Below are 15897 nucleotides of genomic sequence, written 5' to 3'. Positions count from 1 at the left end.
CATTTTGCTCGGTAACCACGAGAAAGCAGTTGCATGACAAACAAGTCTCATTAGGCATTTTTATACAAGTGTTTTATTCACAATGTTAATGGGGGAGGTCAACGTGTCAGTTAATTTACTCTCTGGCTGCTTTGTGCTCAGAGCTGACAGACTCTCACACACACACACACACACACACACACACACACACACACACACACAAAAAAAAAAGGGTCCAGCCTTTGTAAAATAAGAAAACCCATGTTTGTCAATGTGAAAGCAGAATATGAATCGTTGTCATAATTAAAGTAAAAAAGTCTTTAAGCTGGAATTAATAGGAGAAAACAGGATGGGTGTTTTCTGAATGAGCAGCATTGTTCCACACACACACACACCTATAAAATGGACAGTCAGTATTTTAACACTTTTGTCATGCCCTTTTACAAATTTTAGGCACTGAGTTTCAACATTCAACACAAACATTATGACGCACACGAGGCACAAAAACAAAACGTGACATTTACAGACAGGATTACAGGAGAAACATGGCGTTCTTTCAGACTTCAGGACGGTTTGGCTCTGAACATGCAGAGAAAGAAACAAAGGAAGCCAAGCTTCATTTCCTGAAAAAGGCGTTGCGGGTGATGCTGTACAACAGGTGATGAGGCTTTCGCTTTGGAGGTTCAGCCAGTGAAAAGACCTGCTGCTGAGGCACGCTGGTTGGGATGGTGATGTGACGCTGGTGAAGTGGGTGAAGGTTTTGGTGCAAGTTTTGGGGGTGTGGGGGGACAGAACCAGAGTAACCAACATCTAAAAGGTGCAAAAAACAAAAAAATCAAAAACAAATGAGTACGTAAAGCAAATTATACAAAACAATCTTTATTTTATTTTTTTTAGAATATAAAGTCAAAAGCAGCTTAAAATGAAGAAATATTTTGTCCTTACTTTTGATCTTCCCCTGTTTGGCCCTTCTGGCATTAACAATCGCCCGTCTCCTTTGCTCTTCGCTGATATCAATTCCTGCCAAGGGAAACACACACAAACACACCTTCAGGCCAAAATATTTACTACCCACTTACTCAGAAATCTTTTTACCCTGTTCACCTTTCACTTGACATCTCTCTACAGTGGCTGCTTGTATTCTCAGTGAAAGGAATTTGGCTCGACTCACCCATCTCCTGGTCCTCCTTGACTCTGTGCCTCTCCTTGGCAAACGCTTGTAACCACCTCTGCTTGTCCTCGGCCTTCCTACAGCAAAGCGCACACATAAACTCCAGAGTGGAGGCGTGGCGCAAGCGCAGAGCGTTCTTCAGGGTCAGTCCCAGGTCCGCGTCCCGTCCGTCGGGCACGTCCACCACCTCAGTCTGGTCCATATCCAGTCGTCCACGGTAGTGAAGCAGGTCTCTGCGCAGCACGTCTTTTTTACAGTAGACCAGCTGATGGTCGAACAGGAAGAAGCTGCGCTGTTGCATTTTGCCTTGCCGGACAATTCGAGTCAGCTCACCAGAGTGGATCAACTCTGAGCTGCGCTCTAACACATCGGGTCCCTGGGACAACATGTTTCCAAATATATTCAGTCAAAAGATTTGAGGCAGCATACATCCAACACTACGCTGAACAATTAGAAACAGAATTAAATGTGATTAGTGGACATATTCACCTCCCAGTGCAATATGGCGACCTGCCAGTGAGCAATGGTGTCGATACTCTCTAGCCGTCTCTTCCTCTCATTGATTAGACTGGCGACATTCTTCATAGCCTCGTATGCTTCGCTCACTCCATTGTGGTCGCTGCATTAAATCGACAACACAGCAGTGAAAACAGGGCCCGCAGATGGAAAAGCACATTTCCATTAACAGTGAAACATCGCTTCAATCTCACTAATGGAACAGTAAGTAATCAGTAAAGTAGTGGGATGGACAGAGCTAACAGTGAAGCTAACAAATAAATAAAATATAATCATAATTTATTTAGTGACTTAACTCCTTCCCCCATAAAGACAACATCTGACGCCCTCTTTGTTAAACGTTTAACAACTATTAGAAGAGGTTCTGGATTTTTCCAAGGTATCCCTGGTAAGCTGATGCACAGTCATTTTATTCTGGAATATATTAATCAACACTGAAGGAGTTTGTTTACGGCCGACACTATGGAATGCATGCTACAGGTCTTTAAACAGTGCCTGAAAGTACCTGTGGTCTTTGGGCGTGTACTTGAGCAGTTCTCCTAGCTGCAGAGGGTATTTACAGATCTTCTGGACAGGTGTGAGTAAGAAACCAGCAATAGAGATGTCAATCATCTGCTGGAGGAGGCGACAGGCCTCAAAGAAATGCTTATATTTTCCCAACTTCATTAGCCGCTGCAGCTCAGCACAGGCTGCGGGATGAGTATTACAGTACTCCGAGTAGAGTATGGAGAAGCCTTCCCCCTTAAAATAAAAAGACAAATGATGATCAATCATTCAGACCAGAGTTAACATAGTTAATTAACAGCATTAAGTGCAGCCACTACCTGCTGGAGAAAGCATGAGCCTATTTCACTGAGGTGTGGCTGGTCCTTGTTGTACTTCTTTTCTAGTTCTCGGAGGAACTGCCTCTGAAACTTGTAGATGTCTTCTATGTTGCTGAAGATGGTTTTCAGCTGCAGCTCGGTGAACATGTCAGGGTGTTTCCGGCACTGGCGGATATAACCCTGAAACATAAACGGCATCAGTGTTTGGGACTGAGAGAAAATATGACATGACAGCAGTTCATATACTGGCCAACAGGTGGTGCTGGAAGGTGGAATTTAAAATTCTTTGAAACATGAGTTTGATTATCAGGGATTTTGCATTTCTTGAAAACAAGCTTATTACAAATGCTGCTGACACTGACTGGAATTCAAGATGTAAATCATCTCTAGATCAAGTTAAGTGCCAATGTGAGGCACATAGTTTAATCCAGCTGTTTTCAGTGTGTGGAGTGAGGCTGATGCAATCAAGCTGTCCTTTATTTCATAAAAAAAGAAAAAATCTAAAACAAAACAAGACACCTTGGACCATTTTGTCTTTGTTGTTATTGAGTGGTGAAAGCTGTTGGATGGTGGGTGGAAGGTAAACTTTTGTATTTGGAAGCCAGGGTATGCTAGAGTGCTAAAAGTCTGAGAACCACCGGCTTTGCTTTGAAACCCTTACCTCACAAATGTCTTTCAGGTGTTTGATGTAGATGCGCTCCGTATTCATGATTTCTTGAACCACATTGGTTCTCATCTGCTGCCTGTGCTGAGAGCTGTGTGTGTCTCTGGGAGCTGGATCTTCCTGGTCTGCTACACTCTCCACACTTTCAGCACTCGAGTGCTCCTGATTCACACGCACCTGAAACACATTCACCACCGACACAATTGGACCTCCTGAGCATCATCTGAATGATCAGAAAGTCTAACTTCAATTCGCAAAAAATATTCAGCCAATAGTTTCTTTTTCCAGTTGCAAAACTTAAAATAACATGTTAAAACTCATATGCAAAGTGGCATAATTACAACAATAGGTACTTAAGCCACAAGAGTCTTTTGAGGTTTAAGTACCTTTTATATCTAAGATCTGTCCACATCACTTAGGTAACAACATGTGCAAGTTTAACCAGCTCCTGTTCACCAACATTGATTCAGCTAAAAGCAATTACACAGCAATCCTCACCTGCCTGTCAAAGAACCTCACCATGGTGACCGCCTGCCTAATTAACACTCAACTGTCAATCAAGTATGGTCACAACAGAAACCAGCCGCACCCCTTCTTCAGAGGGCTGCTGGGGTTTGTTTGGAGCTAAGCCAGTTTGCAAGTCTTTTCTGTGCTGCCAGAAAGCAAACACAAATCAGACACACGGGTCAGGAAGTCCACTTACCCTCACAAAGCTGGAGGGGAACCAGGCCTCTCTGTCGGCCCCCCTGCCCCACCACCAGTCCTTATGTGAGGCCTCCAAGACACGGATTACATCTCCAGCCTTGAAGGCCAGCTCCTGCTCCTCCATGGTCACATGGTCCCAGAGAGCCTCAGCATAAACTGCGTGGCCAGAGCTTATCCACTGAGCAGCACACAAACAGATAAGATAAACATACAATTACATGCAGGCCAAACCCATGTCTAACATGTAAGATTATGTATAGGCTTGTGGACCAAGCACTGGTTGTGGGTTCTGCTGAACTGAGGCCAGACATCTTGGAAATGGGCGCATTAACATTTGTGCACAGCTGTTTGTGAGCCAGCAGGGTGGCAAGATAAGTACGGCGTCAGAAACTAGAAGCACATTTTTGGAAGAGATCTTTGCAAGTGTTGCAACGTGACAAGATTCCCTCCCTCAACCTCACCTCACTGAGCACAGAGAGCTCCACCCCTGGCTGGAGGTAGGGTGTCACGTCAGTGAGCTCGTCGAAGCTGCCCTCCTCCTCCTCGCTCACGCTGTCATCGAGTGTGGCAGAGCACTCTGAAACACCATCTGCAACATGTATGTAGAGATGAAAACACTGTAGGGACCAGAAAAATCTCAGCAAACTCTCAACAAATGCAGAAAGAAGCCACATACACAGGAAAGCTTCTGCCTGACTCCATATCAGCATTTTCCTGCGACACACTTATTGACATTCCTACACTCCAGTTGTCCCACAAACTAAATTGTTTAATCTCTTGTGAAACACAAACAACCCCAGGGGCACGTTCAGTCTGTGAGCGGTGTGCAAAGTTCTGCTGTTTTCTGTTTCCAAGGTATTAAAAAGAATTAGAACAGTATTTAGTTCTTATTGCTCAAAATTGCCTGAGAACTTGGGTAAAATCTACCCTTTCATAGGAAGTACGCATTTTTCAGTATACGTTACTCACCTACTGGATTTAAGAGAGACCAACTGCTTGACTATGATCTCAGCAATTCTGCTATATAAGCGGAGGGACAGCCATGCAAGAATCAGGATGATTGGCTAAATTTGGTTAGCAGTTCAGCAGTTGTAAACAGAAATAGAAGATAGGCCAGGGAGGACTGTTAGCACAAACCAGTTTCAGTAATAAAGATGGGAGAACTAAGGCTTAGTTTCCCAGACATGGATTAAGTCCATGTCTTTTGTTTTTCTTTGTCTGGGACACGAGGCTTAATCTATGTCTGGGAAAACTTTCATTAAAAGTCACTGGCTGACTCTATACGTTTGATTTTGCTCCATTTCTTAACTGAAAGAAACAAGACTGGATTATCTTGTGATTTATTAATATCACTTAAGTGATGGTAAACTTATTAAGTACAGCTTCATACAGTCATTATGCTCAGAGGTAGCTAAATGAAAACGAGGGGTTTCCTTTAAACTGTTCAACAGGCTTTAAGGTGCGTTTGCTCTACCTTAATGGTGTAGCAGCTGCAATGTTTGAACACCACCAACTTTTTGTTACATTAGCACAAAACAGCTCTCACCGCTGAGCACCCTGTGGAGTCTACGGCGGCCTACGCGGTCCAGTCCGATGGGGGTACTCTGGGAGAGAGCGGAGGGTCGAAACCTGGCAGACACTCCTCTGTAAGGGGGCACCTGATGGGAAGGGATTGGTGGTCGCGACAACGCCTGCAGAGAGGGCGAAAATGAAAAAGAAAATTGTCACACAGAACTAACAGACAATACTGTGTGCAAATATAATCATCAGCTGCTATTTATTCTCCCCCATATTGTCTGAGTGCTTTAAGTATTACAAAAAGAAGTGATGCCTATGTGCATTTGGTTGAGATCCAAAAACAGAGTCTTTATGTATAAAGACTCTTTGAAGCATGACAATATATCAAACTGGAGAATGCGGGTGATGTGGTTTTGTTTTATTATGCCTGATATAAGTGTTTATTTATTTTGCCAGCCTTCTCCCACAATTAATTCAAAGACTTTACAGCTGGAAAATAAAAGAAACATACCAAACCACAATATTTACCAATTCTGCCCACTAAAGATTGCTTGTGTGCCTTTGCAATTTTACCATAGACGTTGAACTTCTACAGGAAGACAGACAAGCTTAAAGCTGGTGCACCAGATTGGGAACAGATCTGCAACTTTGTTAGTGATTTCTTCTTCCAACTTTCAAAGAGATGTGATCTATGAATTCTTCATCTAGAGTCAGACTATCAACACGGTTCTGTTGTACGTACCACTGTTTATTGTTAGGATGGCATTTAGAAGACTCAACAGTGATCTGATTCTGCTTAGCTTTTTGAACACACCCAGAAATTTGACAATTTAATCAGATACCTGAGCAATGATTTTGCTCACTACTTGTCTTAAGTGTCAGATTTGCCTCACTCTGATTTTGTTTTCTTCCCCAAGATCAAGTTCAAGTTCATGGGTTGCTACTGTGACACAGTGGAGGACATCCAATTGTCCAAATGGTCTGACTTTACTTTGACTTTCAATCAATAACGACCAAATTCAAATCAGGTCTTGCTTTTACTTTAACTGGACAGAGTAACAACAATTTTTAAGAAAGAGTCAAAGAAAGATCTATAACTAATGAAAACAACTAAAGTTTGAGGACTTTTGCACAAAATGTATAAAACCTGTAAAAGCTTACAGAGGGAAGGTTGTCTTCCTTCAGCTCAGCATCAGGAGGGAACAGATCCACTGGTCCTATCACAGAGATGGGCCGCTGCCTCCTGGCCTGAATGTCCCCATTCATGCTGCAGCTTTCAGGGTTCTCTCCGTTCATGTATGCATCATTACCAGTGCCGTCTTTACGCTGCAGTGGATTTGCACTCCTTTCCTCAGAAAGAAGCTCTCCGACTTCCTCTGGGATGGAATGTTTCCTGGAAAGCAGCTGTCCATAGTCAGAAATGGGCCGTGGTCTCGGGCGCCCCCTTTTTTGTCTGGACTTGACAGAGGATGTTTCCATGGTAGGTGTGGCTTCATCTGTGGGAGATGTGGGGGATATGGGTGACTCTGAGGCGGATGATGGAGAGATAGGAGGTGTGCTGCTGGTTGACGGGGAGAGCTCCTCCGTTTGAAAAAGAGCTTCTCGTCCTTGGTGGTCTGACGTCACCTGCGAGATCAAAGCAAAAAGTTGGAAACTAAACTGACTTTCCCTTGTTCTCCAACCTGCACTGGAGAACAATTATCTACTAGCAAGAACATCTGTTAATCAGAAACAGAACAAGCTACTTTCAGCTGCTCTTTTATTCACAGAAGAGGGTTGCCACACAGGTAGCTCCTCATGTTTGATTTCGCAGTTTTTAAACCGCCTTTCCTGAAGGGTCAAAATCACCCCAAAGGGATTTTTTTCGGCCATCCCAAGATCAAATTAGGAACCCGTTGCTTGTTAGATGAATGTGTAAACCACTACATTAGAGAGTAAAATTAAAAACCATAAGAGTTAAATGCAGAAAGAGCTTTCTTGGAATCAGAGCAAAGGTGTTTCAAAGCTTTATCTTGTGAGAAACATTTTTTATCAAGTGAAAGGACTCTTGTTGACGCAGTAAGAGGCTCAAAATACTGAACACAATCAAACCAGGGCTTATCATATTCAAACAAAAACTGCAGCAGAAATTGCACCAATACGAACAAATAGATGTTACCACACTGCATGCATCTGAGCACGTATTATATATTTAAGAGTCCATTATTGGGTAAGAGTTACCCACGGCGAAGTTATTTCTCCAAATCTTTTTAGCCAGCAAAGCCAAATCTCACCTCCTGCTTTTCTCGATCTGGGTCCGGACCCCGGCAAATACACTGGAAGGGCACACAGTAGGCTAGCACCATTGTGAAACGCAGACTAACACACAGGCTGGCTTGTGGTCCCAAGGCCAAGTCCTTAAAAACTTAAGTCCCTAGGTTTTTCAAGCCAGTAACAGCTGCTCGATGTCTGATGTAGACAAATCTGTTTTTCCTGTTCATCTTTCAGGAGAAAATGTCATCCACAGGCTAAAAGTCATCTTGCTAAAATTATCTCTTAATGGTCGTGTCTACTTGATGGTGCTGCTTGCTGTTCCAGGCCCAGTGCTCATGGCGTTGGACTTTGCTCCGCTGGGCTGCATCTAGAGGAAAGGGGGAGAAATGAGGGCTGTACGCACTCATAGCCTCCAACCCTCCCACAGCAACAGGACTTGCTGCTTTGCGCAAGGGCCACTAATCATAAACAAAGCCTAATCATTAACTCTCTCAGCTCCTTCAGCGTGCCTGTCAGCATGGAACAGCTGACTTCACCATGTGACTCCACCGCATCAGAAGTGCGCAGTCACAACTGACAGAAAAAAAGCGATGTGAATCGATGGCGTTATTTATTTGACACTCAAGGGGACTTTGGACAGGATAAATCTCTCTCTCATTTTTTTTCCTTTTAGCATACGTGCATCCTACTGACAAGCCTCACGTCAACACAAGTACTTATCAATTTGCTGGAATCCTGCCAGATTCAAAGATCGCTCTAAAGTGGGAGAAGTAATATTTCACTTCCCAAGACAAGGGTCAAAGTCGTTCAGCTGGCACCTATATAAGTCACCACTCAGTTCTGCATGATAAGAAATCGAACCTTTCTTCTGTCTTTCAGCACTTCTTTAAACCCAAACAGTCATCCTAAAGATATGAACCCCATGCTCTTCTGTGAATTGATAAATAATCTGAAACATGCTTGTTCTTGAGCAGTAGATTTATTTATCAATAACCAGCTAAATAATCGACAGGCGAGTTGCACAAAAATAACATCCTAATTATTACTGTTCGACAATGTGTTAAAAGGTGTCACATCTGTTAATGAGCATGGAAAAAGAGACACACACACACACACACAAAAAAAGACATTACTTCAGGTTGGACTTCAGATTTGCAGCCTTACCTCATTTGGTGATGCGATGCCCTCAGTCTGCTCTTGTTGCTGTGAATGTTCTCTTTGGCTGAATAGGGATGAACTGCATTCTACCATCTGCTTATAATCACTTGTTGTGGCTACAGCCGGCGACTCATAATGAGCAGAGATATCAGGTAAAGTCTGTTCTGTTGTCTCGGGGGGCTCCCAGAAAGGGGCGCTGATAATCACCTGGTGGGGTTGTGGGCTGTTGTTGTGTTCAGGCTGGGGCTGGACCAGAGGAGTGTGCTCGACAGACGTGGCCTGAGCCGTGACGAGCACGGGCCGGCGCTGTCGCTCATTGGTGTGTAGGAAAGGGACACGGCGAGAGTAGTCATCATGGAGGCGGCACGAGGGGGACATGGGAGATAGAGGTGTGGAACTCGGGGAGGGACTTCGCCTGCGTCGCACAGTTAAGTCAGTCATGCTGCCGACTAGCTTCAACATCGGTGGCTTAGTCTTAACAGGGCTCTTCTTGCGTGTAATACCTTGGCCCCGGAGATCAACTGAGGAGGTGCTGGAGGCCCTTTCGATGTTTGTTGTCCCATTTGATATGCTAGTCCTCAGGGGGTCTTCCTGTGGGGAAGGAGGACCTGGAGATGGCGCTTTACGTCTAAATAGATGGAGGTTCTCTGCACTTTTGCTCAGTCTGCTCAGCACCTTCACATTTGTGTTGTCACTCGTATTCTCAGTTTGAACATCGAGCTTCGATGTCTGATCTGATTTCTGAGTGGTATTTGCATTGCTTCCTGCTTTTCTCCCATTCCCAGAGTCAAATAAAGTGATGCGCCCCGCTCCATACGCTCTCCTGATACTCCTGGACAATCGCGAATTGCGCGCGAGACCATCCCCATAATTATCCTCCTCATCGTAGTCATCATTATCTGAGCCGTACTGGTTTAGCAAAGCCAATGTTTGGCCTGTAAAACTTCCCTTAGAAACAGTATATCCTTCAGTGCTCTTTGAATGATTTGCTAGATCCGCTACACACAGATTAGAATTATTTACAACTGTGCCATTAGCCCTTTCCTGATTGGGCAACGGAGCATTATCTCCATCAAGGTTGGATGCCCCTCTGGTCTGAATACCCTGAAGCACAGACGACCGCAGTTTTTTGAAGGAGTCCACAACACCGATGCCTGAAAGTCCGCTGCCTTGGGCCGAGGTTGGATCATCTGCATTTGGACTTTGAGCAGTGACGGCGCCCTTCCTTGAGTTAGAAAAAAGCCTCATAATTCTTGAGGAGTAGGGCTTTCCTTCAGGCTGACATGAAACTGAGCTGGACCAAGCAGAGGAGTTGATAACATTCAGTTTGCTCTCATCAGAGTGAAGACCAGCACTCATTGGTTGCACCTGGGCACCATATCCAGACAGCAGGTATGGGACTGCACTTCTTTCAGCGTGGTTCTGGGATGGATATATATCACTGAGGGGTCTGCTCCGGATCAGTGGGTCAGTTTTTGTATTGTGGAGTTGTGAGAGAGGGTCTTCGCTTGCAGACAAGACCCTGTCCTTTTGTCCTGCCTGCAAAACAGACTTTAATTTAAAAATCTTTCCATTGTTCAGTGCTTTTCAAAGTTCACAAGAAAAAAAAAAAAAATTAATAATCAAATTAAGTTTGATCAGCTCAAATTAAATGAAAAGACTGTCACCTGAATACATTCTAAAGCTGTGTATCATCTGTGTTTTTGCCTAAGAATAGGGGAAGTGAATCATTAGGAGTGTGAGATTTTACTGAGCATGCCTCATGTATTTGTCCTTGATGCTGTATTTCAATGTCCAAGGCAAACTGAGGCCCAGGCTGGGGGTGGTGGTGGTGCCAAGTTCAGCTTTACATGTGTGTGATTCAGGACAGAGGCTAATGCAGCTGAGGCTTTGAAGTGGGGCTTTGTGAGCGTGACTAAGCAATGAAGCCTGCTAATCCATTGTGATTAATGCAATAAATTGCCCAATTTTCTCCCGAATGCATAGAAGATGAGGTGATGGTGAAGGTGAAGGCTGTGTGGTCTTCAAATCAGTGACACTTTTCACCTCATAACACATCATACTAAATCTATAGCTGAACTCTGAAATATTTCATACATAAAATATAAAAGTCTCCATTTTATTTTAAAAAAAATGCAAATGTTTAATACTCTTTTCAGTCACAAATAAATAATGATTTTACAGCACAATTTTCTTCATTTTTAATGTCCATAGATTAAAAAAATATATATAGACCTGATCCTGATTTCTATGTAAGGAGCTAGGATGACATACAATGATATTATAAACTAATAAATAACCAATTATAACAACTGGTTATACACTGAGACCAAGGAAAGTTTAATTACAGTTGAAAAGAACCAATTTATGTAGCTGTTAACATACACAGATAGTTATTCATCAAATATAAAATCTACAAAAATATACTCATTATAGTTAGTTCATGTATTTTGCTTAGGAGAGCTCGTATGCATGCTTTATTGTTTTACATTCGTTACACTAAAACGATCTAAACAGAGGAAAATGTCAAAAATAGCCAACATGATTTACTCTTAACAGGATGAAGACAGTCTTTTATGGTTTGAAGAGAGCACTGCCTTCAGTTTTTGCTGCACGCGCATGCAGGGAGTTGCAGGGATCCTGGAATGCTCCCATACTCCCTGGCTGCGTGCAACGTTAAGAGCAGATGAGCTTTCTCCGTCAACCCCTCAGTGGAATCTGCTGTCACTTCAACCAGCTTGCTTCATCGCTATGAACACTTATGTAAACACAGAGCCACCGCTGCCAAGCACCGCTGCTGACAGACAGTAAACACCCCCCCCCACACACACACACAATCCTAAACAATGCGCTGCTTTCAAACTATTGCTGAATTGTCTTCTTGTGCTTTCTCCTCCACAGCCACTGAGGAATCATGCAGAGCACCAAAGTGGAACCCCCCCTCCCAAAAAACAGACAAGATCGATTATTCCATCTACTTTCCAAGCAGAAAGATAGGAGATAGGGAAGGAATGTCTTCAGCCTCTGCAGCTTGTTTTTGTTTGGAATACTCACCTCATGCTATCAGCAGTTCTAACAAATGCCCTATCCTTTAGTACCTTTACGCCTTCTTCCTGCAGTAGGACACCAACTGTCACAGGCCAGTTGGCGTCGCCTAATGCTTGGCAGTGGCATTAGTCAGAGTCAAGCTGACACAGGTGGCTACTGTTTCACATGCTGGCAAAACAGGCTTTAATCATCAACAGCGTGTGTGCAAGATGCTTTTACATTGCAGTAAATCTACAGTAACCATGACTTTTGCTGCATGCATCAAGATAACAATGTTAGCTTTGATGTGGATATATATTTAAGACCCAATAGCAATCCACACTTTTGAGGTTGCAACAGGAAGAGGATCCTCTGCCAAAACAAACATGCGGCGCTACCTGCCATCGGGACCCCTTGGGAATAAGGAAGCAGCTGAAAGCAGCATGTTACAGGGGAAATATATATAACAGGCTATTTTCATAATCAATTAATAGCTGACATTAAATTTCAATCGGACTTACTAAACTTTGCTGCAGTTTTGTCGCATTAATATTCTAAATTTCTTTAGGGTGTTTTAGGGCATCCATACATCCATCACATATTGCTTTCTATATTTATGCTTTTTATATTGCGTTAATACATTACATTTTCTACGAAAAGGTTTGATACGCACTTCCAAACACATTTTTTCTCAGCTTTAACAAGTCTTTGACTCATGCTTTATCTTTCCCTTTAAGTTAGAGGAAATATCGAAACAACAAATCCTGCCAGTAAATACACTCCTCGAGCTCATATGCATGTCAGAACAACCAGACAAGCAGTACTTACGTACGCGCTAATAAATCACTTTCACAACCACAAACTTGGTTATGCTGTCCGAGTACCAGAACCACCGCTTTTCTCCAGCTTCCTCTTGCTAATCTGTGGATGGGAGCGGCACACTGGGGCCCTGGTCCAGAGTTAATTAGGAGCTGAGGGAGGATCTCCCCCTCCTCACTACCACGAAAGGCGGCCAGCTGGATCCAGTTTCAGATTAGACTCCCAGGATGAACATGCATCCACATGCATAAACACAAACATCCATACATGTGCACAAGCAAAAATGCACTTAACCCCCACCCAAAAAAAAAACAAAAAACAACAACAACAAAAAAACCACACACACATGTGAGGATCCTCTCCTGTAATGTATGGCCTTCGTGCATAAGCTTGGATACTTGGATACTGCAGCACATATACACATAGAGCACGGAGAAAAGCTTTGAAATGACTGACTCCTTCCTGTTTGGCTGGAAATCTCCAGCCGTCTGTTATGTAAGTATTTACAAGAAACAAGCGTAAGAGACTTTCTGCCCACAGTTCACCTCTGCAGAGGTATGTCCCCCCCCCCCCCCTTGGCTAAGCTAAAACTTATTAAGAAGACAAAATGAAGTCAGCATTAAACTGAAAGACCACCAGACAGACGGTATCAAGGGAAAGTCTGATTTTTCATTTTCTTCTCTCCAGCTTAACCCTGAGACAGACATTACCCTGCAGCAATGTCACTTTACTAGTCTTCCATTTGCCTCAATGAAAAAAAGCTGTGAGGAAGAGAAGACTGTATTCCTCTGGATTGAACAGACTGGCTGATTAGCTAAATCGGTGTGCGTAAATGGGGTTTTGTGAAACGTAAGCTGAGCATATGTCGAGTGCAAGAGGAAAGAGTTCAATATATTTGTCTTTCTCTTGTTGCGAAAGGATTTTTGCAAGATTAAGCAACTCTTGACAATATTCTGTATGTGTATATGTGACTATATAGTAAAGTCCTTTTTATGCTTGTGACCTGGACTTTTATTCTGCTTTCAAGCTGAAAAGAAAAGCGTCAGCAAATTGACTCAGAAGGAAGTCTACTGTGTTTGGGATCAGTGTATAGATGTGGGAGTGGGTATAGCTTGTTTCTTTTCCATTCCAGGCATAATCTGATTAGAGCAGCTCTACCACTCTGTGTTCAGAACTGGTTTCATCTATAGGCCGATAAGGAAGATCACCAGGTGACTCGGCATTGACTGAGCGACATCTAAAGCCTGTAAATGCCCCCCAGGATTGCATGGCACAGGGACACAACACTGTAAATCTTTAGTATTTGATGTGATTACGAAATACACAAAAGCTCATGCCTGGATCAGCTGAGTTTAATCTATGAGTTCAATTTAAAGGTTAAAGTCTTGCATCCATCTGTGACCCAGTTCCTCATTTTTGATCAGGTCATATGGAGGAGAATTGAAGAAGAAACCACGCCCCTTTTCACAGAGCGTGGGAAGTACAGGTGGACGCCAAAGCAGGGAGTGTCACCACTCTCACACAGGCAGCCACTTACTCACCTGATCAAGTGAGGACTGTCATAGACACAGACTGCCAGAAATCTAATACCACACAGTGTAAAAGGCTCAGTGAAGACAAAACACCACTGAGCCTGGTTTCAAGGGCCAGCAGTGTAACCTGACAGCACCGCAAACCACAAGGCTGGACCATTAAATGAAAACAGAAATGTAAAAATGTAATAAGCTTTTTTAAACTACAGAAAGATGAGTTGTAGGCGTTGTATTTTATGTGTCATGAGATCTGGAAGAGAAAGTGGACTACAGTAAAATTATATTGTAGTCATTTGGCTCTGCTGTAAAATTACTGTTCAGGCCCACAATAAATCAGAGGACTCTGGCCTGCGCCTGATTTCACCTCTACAAGTGTCTGTGTGGGACCCAAGTTCATTAAATTGGAGTAAACTCTCCTGCGGCTCAGTGTAGCTCAGTTAGATCCGCAGCAGAATCTGGAAAACAGGGAGTCACGAAAGGGGATTACATCGAGCACTTTTTCTAAGCTCATAAAGAACTCGGGGCCTAACTGCTTATTTATTTCTGCATTAATTAACTTTCTTCGGCTCTTTGTAGTTGCTGGCCCTCCAACTCCCCCCGCCTCTTCCTCCTCCTTCACCAACTCCCTGCACAGCCTGGCATCTCCCACATCACTATAACAACCACGGCTGTAATGCACCACAATATCCCCCGCACCCCGGTCCCATTTCAACTGGTAGCACAACAGAGAAGGTAAACGAAAAAAGAAAAATCACTGCAGCTGTAACCCAAAACCAAACTTCTAACATCAATTACTAAAATGAAGAGTACCAAAACTTCTGCTCACCCTGCTCATAGTCGCTGATGTTGTCCTCCTGACCTTTTCTCTCTCACGCACATCAACGGAGCAGCTGTTGTAGTTATTTATCCATGGTGTCGGAGCAGTCTCTCGGACCTCCAGGCGCTCGCTGTGTCGCTCCCTCGCTCCCCCCGCAAAAACATATCGCTCACAAATAATTGAGAGAGAAAAAAAATAGTATGGCAGCTACCTCCGTTAACTAGTCACCCCCCGCAACATACTGAGACAAATGGCTGGCTGACTCCTTGAGCTAGCACCTTAAGCTAGCTCAAGCACGGCTCCACTGATAAAACTTGTGAATTGCGCAAGCTCTGTGGTTTCTGATTTCGCTTTCACCAACCGGCAAAACTCGTTGGTGTGCAAGCGACTGCGATGATAAACACTGAATCATGAAATTTCTCCCGACCTAACTCACGGGACACTCCTAATGTCGCTGGTGACTCCAAGTTAAAAGAGGACTCTCTTGGAGGATCGTGCTGGCGAGCATCACTAATGCACTTGTTGCTGTGCTGTTACAAGGGGCGGGGCCATCGCGAGGTTAAGCTCGAGGTTAGTGGTTGACCACAGGGCGACCATTTTGGTTTGGAGCCAATCGCAATTCAGTAAGTCGTCACCACCGCAAACCACGCCCATTCCAAGGCTCTTCAATGAAGTTAGAACACAGAAGAAAATGCTTCACCTAGTTCCAGCGTCTCTCCGACGACTAAAAAAGACTCGGCCTTCCAGTTGGTGTTGAACTGTCTTCCTCGTGTCATGCCAAGCAATTATTGTCACAGATATTTCTGTACCGAGCCCATCCCAAAATACCAGAAGAAGAAAAAAGAAGGGACTGAGTGATTGTCGCTCCCCTTTGTTCTGAGAGAGTAAACAGGTTACAGAAATAACACAGAGCT

General features: G+C 43.7%; 1 protein-coding gene across 3 annotated transcripts; it reads right to left on the bottom strand.

Annotated features, from left to right (window-relative positions):
• Window positions 1-55: 55 nt before the first annotated feature.
• Window positions 56-15567, bottom strand: spata13 (spermatogenesis associated 13). 3 transcript variants are annotated; one of them, XM_084939281.1, is made up of 13 exons: window positions 14993-15567; window positions 8795-10327; window positions 6539-7003; window positions 5406-5550; window positions 4321-4448; window positions 3858-4037; window positions 3152-3331; window positions 2491-2670; window positions 2172-2407; window positions 1640-1769; window positions 1151-1526; window positions 925-999; window positions 56-789 (listed from the first exon to the last, which is right to left on the bottom strand). In XM_084939281.1, exons 1-13 carry the CDS (start codon window positions 14999-15001, stop codon window positions 596-598), a joined length of 3831 nt encoding a protein of 1276 aa, XP_084795407.1. In that variant the 5' UTR covers window positions 15002-15567; the 3' UTR covers window positions 56-595. The 3 variants fall into 3 exon arrangements, with proteins under 3 accessions (XP_084795407.1, XP_084795408.1, XP_084795409.1); XM_084939282.1 differs by lacking the exon at window positions 14993-15567 and adding an exon at window positions 12644-12864; XM_084939283.1 differs by lacking the exon at window positions 14993-15567 and adding an exon at window positions 12648-12864.
• Window positions 15568-15897: the final 330 nt, after the last annotated feature.

Source organism: Perissodus microlepis, chromosome 9, assembly GCF_051167445.1.
Source record: "Perissodus microlepis isolate ML-2025 ecotype Zambia chromosome 9, ASM5116744v1, whole genome shotgun sequence".
NCBI lineage: Eukaryota > Metazoa > Chordata > Actinopteri > Cichliformes > Cichlidae > Perissodus > Perissodus microlepis.
The sequence above is the reverse complement of the archived record's forward strand: the minus strand, read 5'-3'. Positions and strand labels throughout refer to the sequence as shown.